This window comes from Oncorhynchus clarkii, chromosome 23 (assembly GCF_045791955.1).
Source record: "Oncorhynchus clarkii lewisi isolate Uvic-CL-2024 chromosome 23, UVic_Ocla_1.0, whole genome shotgun sequence".
Classification (NCBI taxonomy): domain Eukaryota; kingdom Metazoa; phylum Chordata; class Actinopteri; order Salmoniformes; family Salmonidae; genus Oncorhynchus; species Oncorhynchus clarkii.
The window spans coordinates 703,167-719,593 of NC_092169.1; the positions used below are offsets into that span (position 1 = coordinate 703,167).

General features: G+C 41.9%; 1 protein-coding gene across 1 annotated transcript in view; it reads right to left on the reverse strand.

Moving 5' to 3' along the window:
* Positions 1-16,427, reverse strand: part of LOC139381891 (WDFY family member 4) — a 158,879-nt gene that overhangs the window by 88,958 nt on the left and 53,494 nt on the right. The window contains exons 22-25 of the mRNA XM_071125743.1: positions 14,568-14,746; positions 14,124-14,355; positions 13,696-13,841; positions 1,142-1,253 (exon numbers count right to left, since the gene is read on the reverse strand). Coding sequence (XP_070981844.1) covers positions 1,142-1,253; positions 13,696-13,841; positions 14,124-14,355; positions 14,568-14,746 — 669 coding nt within the window. The remainder of the gene's footprint in view (positions 1-1,141; positions 1,254-13,695; positions 13,842-14,123; positions 14,356-14,567; positions 14,747-16,427) is intronic.

Genomic DNA, 16,427 nt, shown 5'->3' on the forward strand with positions numbered 1-16,427 from the left:
TCACCTTAAGTTTGTCTCTCGACCTGTGTGCACCAACGTTGTAAACTTTCATTCATAGGCTAGGTTGTAGCATCTTCATGATGGGTATAGGGAAAATTGGAGTATCATGTAGTAGCCTAAACCCATTCCTGTTACATTGAACTGGACGAATGGAATATGAAAGAGAGTCATTCAATATGCTCTAATACAAATAAGGCCATGCTCATGAAAAAAAAAAAAGTCCTTCCACATCTTTAACGGCACTGACAGCCACTGTGTAATACTTTGGGTTGTTCTGAACATAATTTACTTATTTGTTTATTGATTGTGAAGACAATTCACACGCCCCTGAATGCACTCACGCACCAAAATTACAATGTGTTTCTCTGAATTGCCTTGTGAAAGCCTAACACCATAAGATTATATTTTATAACTTAGCTAGTCATGTTGGCATTAGAACAGGCTTTCAAATCATGTCCACCTGACCCATATTGCGATTTAGAATAGACAATTTTTGGATTGCGTAAACAATAACAGTAATTGTGTGATGGAGGGGTAGCAGAGTTGTGTTCCTCACAAAACAACTACAAGTGTGCTTGCACTAGTTCCTCAACAGCACATCCAGGAAAGCTCAAAAAAAGTACCTTATAGTTAGACTCCTCTTTAAGGCAGAAAAAGTGCATTGAAATTGCTTAAGGACTGTGCACACCTTGGAGAGGTGTGTTGCCACTTGGAGACACCAGTTAGTCCTCTCACTCAAACCCTTGTCATTTTGTTGTCCAGGAAATGCTACTGAATGCATCCAGAGTATTTTCTGTAAATGTAAAACGGACATAAAATCAACAGTGCCATGTTTGGATTCAGTCTTGTCTGAGGTGACCTGTTGTGTACTCACCTTATCTCCAAACTGTTCCCTTTCAATTGCTACCATGGTTATGCATTTCATAACTATTCTGTAAGAAACATTTCAATTTAGCCCTATCCATATAGGCCAATTCCCACGAGTGTAAAGGGTTAAACAGGAGTTCACTGTGTATTTTGTTAGTCTTAGAAAATAATATGATCCGAATACTAAAGTTTCCCTTTACAGAAATACAATTTCACACATCTTCCACAACAGTTAAGTGCACCAAATTAATTTGAATGAATGTTGGTTGTTTACCAAAGTGTCCAACCAGTGCAGCTCCTATGGTGCGTGCAGTGCCAGTCAGGTGGTGGCTGATGTTTTGAGACAGGAACACAGGGGTGGAGTCATCCCTGGACGTGATTCCCATCTGAAATAGAACACACAGGAGACAACATACAATTTGTTACACTCTCAGTACTGACAGGACAGCCCTGGGCCCTATATTTTCTGATCAGGTATTGTCAGGACTTCCCCGGTCCTACTAATCAACAACCACAAACAGATACCCCAAATATCCCCAAACAACCACAAACATATACCCCAAACAACCACAAATAGGTACTCCAAACAACCCCAAACAAACACAAACCATAGAAATAGAATGAATAGAACTGGCGTCCTATTCAATGATGGCATAATAGGTGGACTGGCGGCCATTGCGAGTATACCCATAGGAGCAAAGAAGGAAGTGAAAGCAGGAAGTGTACCCATCAATATGTGATGTGATTTGTTGTTTCACATCAGTTAACATAATTTGAATGAATGTTCTACATGACCATGGAAAAGATTGCCTCGCAATACCAGGCAGCCATTTTGAGTGTACTCATGAGTTTACCAGTCAAATTGCCAGCATTAGAGGTTCCAAGCCCATTCTAATAATTCTATGCATATGCCAACCCCAAACAAGTACCCCAAATAACCCCCAAACAACCCCAAATCAGAAATATGGGGTCCTACTAATCACCCCAAACAACCACAAACCACCATAAACAACCACAAACAGGTACCCCAAACAACCACAAACAGGTAACGAAAACAATCACAAACAACTACAAACAATGCAAAACAACCACAAACAACCCCAAATAGATACCCCAAACATCCATTAACAACAGAGAAGCATCCAGCTGCAGATTATGCACGCTTAGGGCACCTGGTCTGTGAACCTCAAAGCACAAACCTTAACCCTGGGGGGCAGGTAGCCTAGTGGTTAGAGCGTTTGACTAGTAACCGGAACGTTGCAAGATCAAATTCCTGAGCTGACAAGGTAAACATCTGTCCTTTTGCCCCTGAACAAGGCAGTTAACCCACTCTCCAAGCCTGGGGGCACACAATTTCTAGTTGGCTTACATTGAAAATCTGGCAAATAAGAGTGGAAATATCGTCCGCTATTATCCTCAGTAATTTTCAATCCAAGTTGTCAGACCCTGCTGGCTTGTCATTGTTGATAGACAACAATAATGTTTTCACCTCTTCCACACTCACTTTACGGAATTCATAATTACAATGCTTGTCTTCATAATTTGGTCAGATATACTTTGATGTGTAGTGTCAGCGTTTGTTCCATGTCATGCCTAAATTTGCTAAGCTTGCCAATGAAAAAATAATTAAAGTTGTTGGCAATATCCATTGGTTTTGTGATGAATTTGCCTTTTTTCCCAACATTTTATATAAGGTGCTCCAAAGATTTTTACTATCATTCTTTATGTAATTAATCTTTGTTTCATAGTGTAGTTTCTTCTTTTTATTCAGTTTAGTCACATGATTTCTCAATTAGCAGTACATTTGCCAATCGGTTGTGCAGCCAAACATATTTGTCATTCCATTTGCCTCATCCTTCTCCACCAAACAATTGTTCAATTCCTTTTCAATCCAAGGAGATTTAACAGTTTTTACAGTCATTTTCTTAATGGGTACATGCTTATTAGTAACTGGAATAAGCAATTTCATAAATGTGTCAAGTGCAGCATCTGTTTGCTCCTCATTACACACCACAGACCAACAAATATTATTTTCGTCAACAACATAGGAATCGCTACAAAACATATTGAAAAAAAGCCTCTCTTGAAAAAGCCAAACCTTGACCCAGAAAATATAAAAAACTATCGGCCTATATCGAATCTTCCATTCCTCTCAAAAATTTTAGAAAAGGCTGTTGCGCAACAACTCACTGCCTTCCTGAAGACAAACAATGTATTCGAAATGCTTCAGTCTGGTTTTAGACCCAATCATAGCACTGAGACAGCACTTGTGAAGGTGGTAAATGACATTTTAATGGCATCGGACCGAGGCTCTGCATCTGTCCTCGTGCTCCTAGATCTTAGTGCTGCTTTTGATACCATCGATCACCACATTCTTTTGGAGAGATTGGAAACCCAAATTGGTCTACACGGACAAGTTCTGGCCTGGTTTAGATCTTATCTGTCGGAAAGATATCAGTTTGTCTCTGTGAATGGTTTGTCCTCTGACAAATCAACTGTAAATTTCGGTGTTCCTCAAGGTTCCGTTTTAGGACCACTAATGTTTTCACTATATATTTTACCTCTTGGGGATGTTATTCGAAAACATAATGTTAACTTTCACTGCTATGCGGATGACACACAGCTGTACATTTCAATGAAACATGGTGAAGCCCCAAAATTTCCCTTGCTAGAAGAATGTGTTTCAGACATAAGGAAGTGGATGGCTGCAAACTTTCTACTTTTAAACTCGGACAAAACAGAGATGCTTGTTCTAGGTCCCAAGAAACAAAGAGATTTTCTGTTGAATCTGACAATTAATCTTAATGGTTGTACAGTCGTCTCAAATAAAACTGTGAAGGACCTCAGCGTTACTCTGGACCCTGATCGCTCTTTTGAAGAACATATCAAGACCATTTCAAGGACAGCTTTTTTCCATCTACGTAACATTGCAAAAATCAGAAACTTTCTGTCCAAAAATGATGCAGAAAAATTAATGCATGCTTTTGTCACTTCTAGGTTAGACTACTGCAATGCTCTACTTTCCGGCTACCCGGATAAAGCACTAAATAAACTTCAGTTAGTGCTAAATACGGCTGTTAGAATCCTGACTAGAACCAAAAAATTTGATCATATTACTCCAGTGCTAGCCTCACTACACTGGCTTCCTGTCAAAGCAAGGGCTGATTTCAAGGTTTTACTGCTAACCTACAAAGCATTACATGGGCTTGCTCCTACCTATCTCTCTGATTTGGTCCTGCCGTACATACCTATACGTACGCTACGGTCACAAGACGCAGGCCTCCTAATTGTCCCTAGAATTTCTAAGCAAACAGCTGGAGGCAGAGCTCCATTTTTATGGAACGGTCTGCCTACCCATGTCAGAGACGCAAACTCGGTCTCAACCTTTAAGTCTCTACTGAAGACTCATCTCTTCAGTGGGTCATATGATTGAGTGTAGTCTGGCCCAGGAGTGGGAGGGTGAACGGAAAGGCTCTGGAGCAACGAACAGGCCCTTGCTGTCTCTGCCTGGCCGGTTCCCCTCTTTCCACTGGGATTCTCTGCCTCTAACCCTATTACAGGGGCTGAGTCACTGGCTTACTGGGGCTCTCTCATGCCGTCCCTGGAGGGGGTGCGTCACCTGAGTGTGTTGATTCACTGATGTTGATTCACCCCCCCCCCCCCTTGGGTTGTGCCGTGGCGGAGGTCTTTGTGGGCTATACTCAGCCTTGTCTCAGGATGGTAAGTTGGTGGTTGAAGATATCCCTCTAGTGGTGTGGGGGCTGTGCTTTGGCAAAGTGGGTGGGGTTATATCCTTCCTGTTTGGCCCTGTCCGGGGGTGTCCTCGGATGGGGCCACAGTGTCTCCTGACCCCTCCTGTCTCAGCCTCCAGTATTTACGCTGCAGTAGTTTATGTGTCAGGGGGCTAGGGTCAGTTTGTTATATCTGGAGTACTTATCCTGTCCTATTCGGTGTCCTGTGTGAATCTAAGTGTGCGTTCTCTAATTCTCTCCTTCTCTCTTTCTCTCTCTCGGAGGACTTGAGCCCTAGGACCATGCCCCAGGACTACCTGACATGATGACTCCTTGCTGTCCCCAGTCCACCTGGCCGTGCTGCAGCATTAGTAAAGATGTGATCAATACATGTCGATGCTTTCATTCCTGTGCTATTTGTAACTACCTTGGTAGGTTGACAACCTGAACCAGGTTGCAGGCACTGGTTACAGTTTGAAGTTTTTTCTTGAGTGGGCAGCTTGAGGAAACCAGTCAATATTTGAATCACCCAGCTAAACATACCTCTCTGTTGACATCACATACATTATCAAGTATTTAACACATGTTATCCAGATACTGACTGTTAGCACTTGAATGGGCTTTAGGTGAGGCAGATGAACCTGTAGCCATATTACTTCAACAGTATTTAACATGAGATCCTCTCTAATCTTTACAGGAATGTGTTTCTGAATATAAACAGTAACACCATTGGCATTTCTATATTTTCTGTAAATGGTATAACCTTGTATTGCTACCACTGTATCATCAAAGGTATTCTCTAAGTGAGATAGTCATATTATGACTGTCACCTTTTATTAGCAAATTATTGATTTCATGAACCTTGTTTCTTAAGCTACATATGTTAACGTGGGCTATTTTAAGCATGTTTCTTCTGGGATGCTTACTTGTTTGTATTGATTTACTGGGATGCTTAGCAGAAGTAGATATGCTCATGTTATTTATGTTAGTGCAGGGTGAGCTGCACACAATGGTCTTCCTCCTAGGGCTCACCGCCTCAGTGCTAACAGTATGCATCTGGTTTGTAGGCACATGATTACTGCATACAATAGCTGTAGGATCAGCAGTGGCATTCAGAGCAGTTAGAGGGACATTTGGTTACTTACATTGTGTCTACCAACGCCCTTGGTGTAATGTACATTTGCTGAAGCATTATGACAACTCTGCATCACAATGGTAGGGATTAGCTGAGCTGGGCTTGGGTCATTGATAAGTCATTGTCTCAACGCAGCCTTATAATGCTGTGAAAGGATCCAGGAACACAAATGATAGGGTGGATCCCTTCCTCCTTATAAAATGTGTTGTTTGTTTCCAAAAGGTATCTAAATTGTCAACAAAAGGTGCACCCATTTAGCTGCAATAATCACATAGGCAGTTGTGAAGAGAAAGAATCCTGCTAAAGCATTCAATGACACGATTCAGAGAGGGCACATGGCCAGATATGATGGGTCTTTTGTTAGTGTCTAGCAGAGAGTCAATCAGCCCTTTAAAATCCAGTTTCAACTGTTCAGAGCTGCCCTTCATAATGTAACTAAACCCACATGGACTACGATATAATCGATTTCCATGTCCTGACGTAGTACATTAGGGAGCAGCTTAGTAATGTAATTTATTCGATCTCCAGGATAGGACATTGTTTTTGCACCAGGAACGGTTGCTCCCGGCGCCCCGCTCGATACAGAGCAGGGACGAAAGTTTGCCGACGTCGACTTCAAAATCGTAGTAGTAGGCACTGTGGCTGAAGACATGGGCACGCCCAGCATCGAAGGTGCAGGAAGATCAGGCTCCAGGACAGCAAAACTATTCGTTGTTTGTATCCTCACGGGGCCTCTCGTTGGGAGTACAGACTGCTTTGCGGGAGGCCTCTGTCTTCGGCTTCCACGGCTCGAGACATGCGACCAACGTTGATTGCCTTGCTCCTCTTGCTGTGCTCCTTCGATGGGGGAGCTCTGGGCAACACCGACCAGTCGGATAACGACAAACAACAAGGCGGAGATGTATCCAACAAGCGCGAATGCCATCCAGCCACCGGCGTAAAAAATGTAAACATTCCACTCTGCGTTTTCCCCAGTTTCTTACATAGGCTAGTGACGTGCGTGATCAAGGAAGCCACCTTGGAACTGAGTGATCCGGTTTGTCCCGAAATAAAGCATAGTAGATAAAGCTCCTACAGCACTGGAACTGTTCATTTATTTCTTCAGACAAAGACGGCTCCATTGCAAAAACTCCTCTGGTACCAACTTCGTTAGCTTGATGGCTAGCAGCTTAGCATCTCAGTCAAGCAGGCTTCAAACTGTAAGCAGGATTCCGGGACAAGAAATAGTGGTCCTGGCGGATAAAAGCTAACCTCGTCGGTTTGTCCCGAAATAACAAGTTCGGTATACGTATTTAATGATCAAACGTTTTGTTTTAATAAAAAATAAACCCAGAATACACTGGAAATCCCTTACTCTCTTCCTAATATGTGTATGGTTGAGGAAAAAGAGAGAGCGGAAGGAAGAGAGAAACAGTGTGAAAGGGAGAGAGAGATTATGTTCCTGACCACAATTGTATCCTATTTTTTGCTTCTCTCCCTCTGTTACTATGTTCCTCTAGGTCAGTGAAAGTGAAGGAAGTGATATGGAGAATCAGGGCTTAGTAGCAAAAGGCAGGGAGGATAAGGAGTTACAGATGATTGGAGAGATAGAGATGTGGAGGGAGGAGTGGAGTGAGAGGAGAGTGGAGGGAGAGAGAAAGAGGAGAGTGAAGAGGAGGGAGAGTAGAGGGAGAGAGGAAGAGGAGAGTGAAGGAGAGGAGAGAGGAAGAGGAGAGTGAAGAGGAGGGAGAGGAGAGTGGAGGGAGAATAACATGGAGAGGAGGAGGGGGAGGGAGAGGAGGAGGGAGAGGGAGAGGACAAAGCAGAGGGAGAGGATGAAGCAGAGAGAGTGGAGGAGGAAGAGGGAGGAGAAGAGGTAGAACACACCTGAGACGGGAGTTTACATTTCCATGGAGTGTGTCTACCCCAAGTTCCACAATTCACCCTTGTACCACATAGCCTGGGCCTAAAGTGAAAGTGGCAGGGATTTTGGAGTTGTTTTAACCTCTCTGAACCACCCATACCGGATCCGGGTTTGAATTCGACAACATACGGTGTTCGCCACAAATAGTCAAATTAAACATTCCTGAAAATACAAATGTCTTGCATGCTTCAAAAGCCTAGAATCTTGCTAATCCAACTGCGTTGTCAGATTTAAAAAATCATTTACAGCGAACGAATACGATGTGATTATCTGAGCACAGACCCCCGTATCAAACTACTTGTTCAACCAGCTCTTGCGTAACAAAATCACAGATTGCATTGAAATAAATAGTTTACCTTTGAAGATCTTGCTCTGGTTGCAATCCCAAGGCTCATTGTTACACAATGAATGGTCTTTTGTTCAGTTGAATCCATTTTTAATTGCCTAACACAAAACATTTTGTGAACGCTTATCTCGTTGAATTTCGTGTCATTAAATTTTCAACGAAACATCCGACGTAAATACACAGACTATACCTGACTTTATCCAGTCATGTTTGGTTTCCTTGCAATCAACTGTTTGTTTGTAACACAACCAAACTTGATGGGTCATTTTGCGGGACGTATTGACCCGGGAAAAAAACGATTGGAAGACAACGAGTGACGAGCTCATTGTGCACCAATTATATGACCACTGACTCGTTGATTGACTGTATTTTAACCCAATGACCACTGATCGTCTTGAAATCTAGCTTGGTAGATAGCCAATGAGCTGAGGTAAGAGGCAATATGCAATGGTTGTGTGTTGGAAGACCAACCCATGTCGTAAACGGCAGCGTAATGAGAGTAATTCGCTATTGAAGTTTTATTCCGGAAGGAGCTACGCAGTTTACGCACAGCGTTGTTTTGGTAAACGCGCAGATTCAGCTGTTTATATATCAATCAGTATGGCGACTAAGTCAGGGTAAGCTAAGTCTAGATATACAGATGTACACACAATTTTAGAAGAAATTGATCGTAAAAGTGAGACAGAGATTGTTGTAGGACGGTTCATTTAGCGATTCCCAAGTGGGGGAATATTTTTTGAACGGAGAGGACACCGTTGTAGCCATTGTGTATAATCTGTAACGTGCCTGCAAAAGAGGAACAATGTCACTGTTTTGGACTGCTAATGCCGTTGTTTGAAATTAACAATAGAAAATATTATTTGTGAAATTAAATAGCCTATTTGAGGCTGTTGAGTGGAGGGCAGGCCCACAACAATGGCCAAAATGAAATGGAGACAGTAGATACAGCTGGTCTGTTGTAATATAATAAAGACAGTAGATCTAGCTGGTCTGTCATAATATAATAGAGACAGTAGATCTAGCTGAAATTTCATAATAGAAAAGAGACAGTAGATGTAGCAGGTCTATAATAATATATTCAACCTTATGTTCCCTGTACTCTATATATATATCTGTTTATTATACCTCAGCAGCCCAATATTGTGTAGAGCTTTGGCAAAGTGGGTGATGTTATATCCTTCCTGTTTGGCATTGTCCGGGGGTCTCATCGGATGGGGCCACAGTGTTTCCTGACCCCTCCTGTCTCAGCCTCCAGTATTTATGCTGCAGTGTCTTAAGCTGATGTGTACTGTTAGCTATCTAGCTAACGTTAGCTGGCTGGCTCCCTAGCGAACGTTATTATTCATTTCCCAGAGCTGTTTGCTTTTCTAGTTAGAGCTTAATGTTAGGCATTGTTGGTACTTTGTTCATTGTTGTTTAACTAGCTAATGTTAGCTGGCTGGCTCATTAGCTAACGTTATGTCACGTGTGTACAACAATTGTTGCTAGCAGAGCTGGTTAGGCTGTTTTAATTTTATCCAGAGGTAAACAAATCATCGGCCAGAGCGTCAATTGTGCGCTACGAGAGCGAAACTAGATCGGTGGGGCTAAAGCTTAAGAGGGTGTGAATGATGCTGAATGGGTGTAGTCAAAGAGTAGCACTTCACTAGATACCAAAATATTCAAAGGCAATTATCTCAAACGTTTGTTAACAAGTGAATCAACTTTCAAAACAGAATTACTTTTCTATTGTTCCTAAAATGCCGTGTATGATATGCCATTTTGTAGCTTTGAGTCTCTACTTTTATCCAATGTAAAATACACCATTTCACATTTTACTACATAAGACTGAATCAAGGTGGTGGACCACAAATGTGGAAAAAGTCAAGGGGTCTGAATACTTTTTGAATGCGCTGTATACTGATTGTTTAAAGCTAACTACCAAAACTATTGCTGATGGTCTACCTGAACATTCAAAATAAATATAAAGTAAGCCCTATTCAGCAGGTACAGCCAGATGAGAGTTGTGTCTCCGGTAGCTTACTTTAATTCCAGTAAATCACGCTTTTCAACAGTGCATAGATAACAATAATGTACAAAATTACATAGATTGTCACAGCTAATAAAGCATAACATTGCGCAAGTAATTTAGCGTTTGAATGCTGAAGTTTCCACACATACAATTGAAGTCGGAAGTTGCTGTCCGGTCCTCTGGCAGTCTCTATGGGGGTGCCACAGGGTTCATACCTCGGGCCGACTCTTTTCTCTGTATATATCAATGATGTTGCTCTTGCTGCGGGTGATTCCCTGATCCACCTCTACGCAGACGACACCATTCTATATACTTCCGGCCCGTCCTTGGACACTGTGCTATCTAACCTCTAAACGAGCTTCAATGCCATACAACACTCCTTCCGTGGCCTCCAACTGCTCTTAAACGCTAGTAAAACCAAATGCATGCTTTTCAACCGTTCGCTGCCTGCACCCCCATGCCTGACCAGCATCACCACCCTGGATGGTTCCGACCTTGAATCTGTGGACATCTATAAGTACCTAGGTGTCTGGCTAGACTGCAAACTCTCCTTCCAGACTCATATCAAACATCTCCAATCGAAAATCAAATCAAGAGTCGGCTTTCTAATCCGCAACAAAGCCTCCTTCACTCACGCCGCCAAACTTACCCTAGTAAAACTGACTATCCTACCGATCCTCGACTTCGGCGATGTCATCTACAAAATTGCTTCCAACACTCTACTCAGCAAACTGGATGCAGTTTATCACAGTGCCATCCGTTTTGTCACTAAAGCACCTTATACCACCCACCACTGCGACTTGTATGCTCTAGTCGGCTGGCCCTCGCTACATATTCGTCGCCAGACCCACTGGCTCCAGGTCATCTACAAGTCCATGCTAGGTAAAGCTCCGCCTTATCTCAGTTCACTGGTCACGATGCAACACCCATCCGTAGCACGCGCTCCAGCAGGTGTATCTCACTGATCATCCCTAAAGCCAACACCTCATTTGGCCGCCTTTCGTTCCAGTTCTCTGCTGCCTGTGACTGGAATGAATTGCAAAAATCGCTGAAGTTGGAGACTTTTATCTCCCTCACCAACTTCAAACATCTGCTATCTGAGCAGCTAACCGAGCGCTGCAACTGTACATAGTCTATCGGTTAACAGCCCACCCATTTTTACCTACCTCATCCCCATACTGTTTTTATTTATTTACTTTTCTGCTCTTTTGCACACCAATATCTCTACCTGTACATGACCATCTGATCATTTATCACTCCAGTGTTAATCTGCAAAATTGTAATTATTCGCCTACCTCCTCATGCCTTTTGCACACAATGTAATTGTTTACTCCATGTATAACTCTGTGTTGTCTGTTCACACTACTATGCTTTATCTTGGCCAGGTCGCAGTTGCAAATTAGAACTTGTTCTCAACTAGCCTACCTGGTTAAATAAAGGTGAAATAAAAAAAATAAAAAATAAATATACACCTTAGCCAAATACATTTAAACTCAGTTTTTCACAATTCCTGATATTTAATCTGAGTAAAAAATTCCCTGTCTTAGGTCAGTTAGGATTGCCACTTTATTTTAAGAATGTAAAATGTCAGAATAATAGTAGAGACAATGATTTATTTCAGCATTTATTTCTTTCATCACATTCCCAGCAGTCAAAAGTTTACATACACTAAATTAGTATTTGGTAGCATTGCCTTTAAATTGTTTAACTTGGGTCAAACGTTTTGGGTAGCCTTCCACAAGCTTCCCACAATAAATTGGGTGAATATTGGCCCATTCCTCCTGACAGAGCTGGTGTAACTGAGTCAGGTTTGTAAGGCCTCCTTGCTCGCACACACTTTTTCCAGTTCTGCCCACAAATGTTCTATAGGGTTGAGGTTAGGGCTTTGTGATGGCCACTCCAAAACCTTGACTTTGTTGTCCTTAAGCCATTTTGCCACAACTTTGGAAGTATGCTTGGGGTCATTGTCCATCTGGAAGACCCATTTGCAACCAAGCTTTAACTTCCTGACTGATGTCTTGAGATGTTGCTTCAAAATATCCACAAAATGTTCCTACCTCATGATGCCATCTATTTTGTGACATGCACCAGTCCCTCCTACAGCAAAGCACCCCCACAACATGATGCTGCTACCCCTGTGCTTCACGGTTGGGATGGTGATCTTTGGCTTGTAAGCCTCCCCCTTTTTCCTCCAAATATAACGATGGTCATTATGGCCAAACAGTTCTATTTTTGTTTCATCAGAACAGAGGACATTTCTCCAAAAAATACAATCTTTGTCCCCATGTGCAGTTGCAAACCGTATTCTGGCTTTTTTTATGGCGGTTTTGGAGCAGTGGCTTCTTCCTTGCTGAGCGGAAATTCAGGTTATGTCGATATACATGTAGGACTCGTTTTACTGTGAATATAGATACTTTTTGTAACTGTTTCTTCCAGCATCTTCACAATGTCTTTTGCTGTTGTTCTGGGATTGATTTGCACTTTTCACACCAAAGTATGTTCATCTCTAGGAGACAGAACGGGTCTCCTTCCTGAGCGGTATGACGGCAGCGTCCTCCCATGGTGTTTATACTTGTGTACTATTGTTTGTACAGATGAACGTGGTCCCTTCAGGCATTTGGAAATTGTTCACAAGGATGAACCAGACTTTTTTTTTCCTGAGGTCTTGGTTGATTTCTTTAGATTTTCCCATGATGTCAAGCACAGAGGCACTGAGTTTGAAGGTAGGCCTTGAAATACATCCACAGGTACACCTCCAATTTACTCAAATTATGTAAATTTGGATGGAGTGACTCTAACCTACCTCACCTTGGTCAGAACATGAAGCTTGTCACAGTGCGTAGTTTGACTAGGCTACTGACATTCCTTAGGGCTGTTCGGGATGCAAAATGACTTGAATATCAATGACTGTCAACACAACTACATACTTAGTTTGACACTGAAGGATAGGCACTCTCAGTTGTCACAAAAAAAAAAAAGATTAGGCATTTTTCACTAGGTAGAAAGAAAGTAATATGAGCAAAATCAATGATTCATAATGTTTGAATCTATTTCCTTGGGGTCCAATGCAGTCAAATCTTAAACATTTGAATCAGGGACCGATGTGTATCGGTGAATTACATCCGTAGTAAATTTGTGAACATATTCATTGTATGTTGTTACAATTGTTTCTTGTTCTAGACTTGAAATATTGAACTCTGTCGTTTGACTCCATATTTGAGTGTTTTTCTGTCATCAACATGAGGACCTTTTTGAATGTTGCGGACCCGCGACAGTTGTCGGACCAACCAATCTGTGCTGTGCTTAGCCTAATTACTTAAGCGAGAAGCAGCAGCCCTGGAACAAAGAAATCCCAGACTCCCTTATCAGGTTAAGAGAAGTAGGTTATGTTCAGGGAATCCTGAATTTATTCAACCATCTTTCTGGACTACCCGGCAGGTGGCCTCAGCACGCATATCTGCAGTTGGATGCTTCTCATTGTTTGTGGTTGTTTAGGGTATGTTTCGGGTTGTTTGTGGTCATTTTAGTTTTTTGGGGGAAACTGTTTGTGGTTGTTTGGGGTTGTTTGCGTTCCCTGTTTGTGGTTGTTTGGGGTACCTGTTTGTGGTTGTTTAGGGTACCTGTTTGTGGTTGTTTGAGGTGATTAGTAGGACCCCGTATTTCTGATTGGGCATCATGAAGACAGCGCTGGACCCTCTTTACCTCTTTGGCGATGAGACGGCAGTCCACCTCGTTGTAGCTTTCTCGTATCTCTGCTACCGTGGTTAAAGTTGCTACAGCCGGGTTGATGCCAAATGAAATCCTCTCCTCAGGGACCAGCCTGAAAGGGAGGGGGTCTGGGCCAGAGCCTAGATGAACACATAGAATTACAGAATTACATTGTCAGACACAAATCCTGGTCAAACTGACATTGGTAACACAACTGACTCAAATATGTTTCTGTATTTCTGGAAACACAACTGACTCAAAATGGCTGGCATATAGTCAAGGTCATCATGATATGATTCTAATAGATTATAAGGGGTCGTAGATGCTAAAGGAATCATAATGTGTTATACAGTATCTGCAAGCTTTAAGTAAATTGACTACACGGTCTTGAGTCCATGGCCAGTTAACGATCAGACAAACACCTGTGTTGCGTAGAGCCAGGTAATTTCCCAAGTAGGCTGTTCCCTGGTTGTAGATGACTCCTACAGCCCCTGGACTCAGCACTTCCTCAAACAGGTAGGTGGGCCCGACGCGCCACACCAACGAAGCGTGCTGTTTCCATATAGACGGCGTTCCAATGAAGGCACACACGTCAATCACCGCCGTGGGTTCCATGGAAATGTACTGACCCGGGAACGGTTGGATGTACAGCATCTGACAGCGAATCAGAACACATAGAGAGTTATCTGCATTTTCACAGCACAGAGTGAGTTAGGGAGTAGACAGTACTTCAACCAATGACATGAGCTACAGCTAAAAATCACAGCAGCAGCGGAAAAATCGCCAATGGCCTCCAACACAACAGAAGTTTATTCGATCATATTTCAATGTAAAATGGAAGAATTTACTCTCTCCTACTCCTGTACCTTTGCTGCTCCCAACAGTTTCCCATTGAGGTGGGCCGTGACCTTACAGCTCTTCTTCACGTCCTTCGCCATGACAATGGCCAGATGGTGCCACTGACCTGGGGTCAGCTGACTGGAGCATTTGAACCTCAGAGAACCTGGCAGTGAGCTGGGGGTCCGCACCTCTGGCTCCATCATATCTGGAAATTAATAAATCAATCAATTATACAACAATCAATCAATCACAGAAGGAGTTGCAGTCCAGATCAAACAGTAATCAACTAAAATTACAAAAATCCACCTTTTGCTAAATCTTTCTAAAATTAGGTAATTCAGAGCAATCATAGCCCCAATCCCAAATTGACCCCTAGACCACTTGTGGATATCTGAGAGAATTTGACAGGTGTAAGCAATAATGGTAATCTCTCTTCCTTGCCCTGTCATAAGATAGTTGGAAGTTATATCATAATATTTATACCAATCAAATCCTTTAAAATTTCCAAGTGCACAGGGTGTAGGGCAGGGGTCTACAACCTTTTCAAGCATGAGAGCTACCAGTCTTCAATTTAATGATGCCAAAGACACAACACAGTGAACACTGAGGCTGTACCCTTACAGTTTTAAACAGTAACCAATAAATAGTCTATTGTGTATATTTGAGCATAATGTAGGCCTACCAACAAAACCAATGGAGCAAATCCCATTACATTTTCACATGGATATAGCTTTTGATTTCTATGATATAGCCTACAGTAACCTATATGTGACTCATTTTGGAAACTAGGCGTATGTCGCACGTCACTACTTCACAGGAGCGGCATTTGAATGTAAACATCTTTAAAAAAAAGTGTTTTTTTTTATAGAAATGCCTTCTGGAACATGTGATCTTTCATGTGCCTTAATAACAAACTTGTATTCCATCCATAAATATGAACAAAAATGTTAAATTAGTCTGTGTATAGTCTGTGTAGTAATATTATTTGAATCAGAAAGCCATTTTCATTGCTAGTTATAGCCTAGTTATAACATAGTTTGTTAGCTACCTGAAGAATCATACCACAGCTATGACAATATTTGTATTGGTAATAGTATGAGTTGGGATTATGCCAGTTCATTGTTTAGCTAACTAGCTATATGTCTAAACAAAAGACTCCACTTCGGACAGATTATTACATGACCCATCAAATTAGCCAGGTGTGCATGTGGGTGATTACAGCCATCTATTGTATTTCATGAAGATGTGACATGTCAAGACAATAGTGACCCATACACTTAGCTACAGTAGATGTGGCTGGGAAGTGGTTATAGCATTTCCTTCACATGACCCATCAATTTAAACACTTTGTTTTTGATATTGCTACTATGTAAGCAACCACTTCACTGTACTATTTACACGTTCTGTATCCTGTGCATGTGACAAATACACTTACATTCTATTTGATATAGAATGTGTTTACCACATGGCCTCATGTGACCCCTTAAATAGAAGGGTGGGGCTAAGGCTTAAGAGAGTGTGAACAATGCTGAATCGGTGTAGACAAAGAAGAGCTCTCCAGTGGGGGTACCAAAACATTAATCAACTTTCTAAGAATAATTACTTTGCCATTGTTCCTCAACTGCAGTGTATGATATGCCATTTTGTAGCTCTGAGTCTCTACTTTTATCCAATGTAAAACACACAATTTCAATCTCAAACACTGCCCCTTTAATTAAGACATCAACTTTTTACCTGACTAGGTTTTCAAAGACAGTTTGAAATGTAGCCGACACGTTTTGTGCTCTTTTAGGAAGCAGTATCCCCATTGCTGATCTATACTTAGACAAAACTGGGCTAATAACTCGATAACTAGCAAAGAATATAAACAAATGCGCACCAGCGCA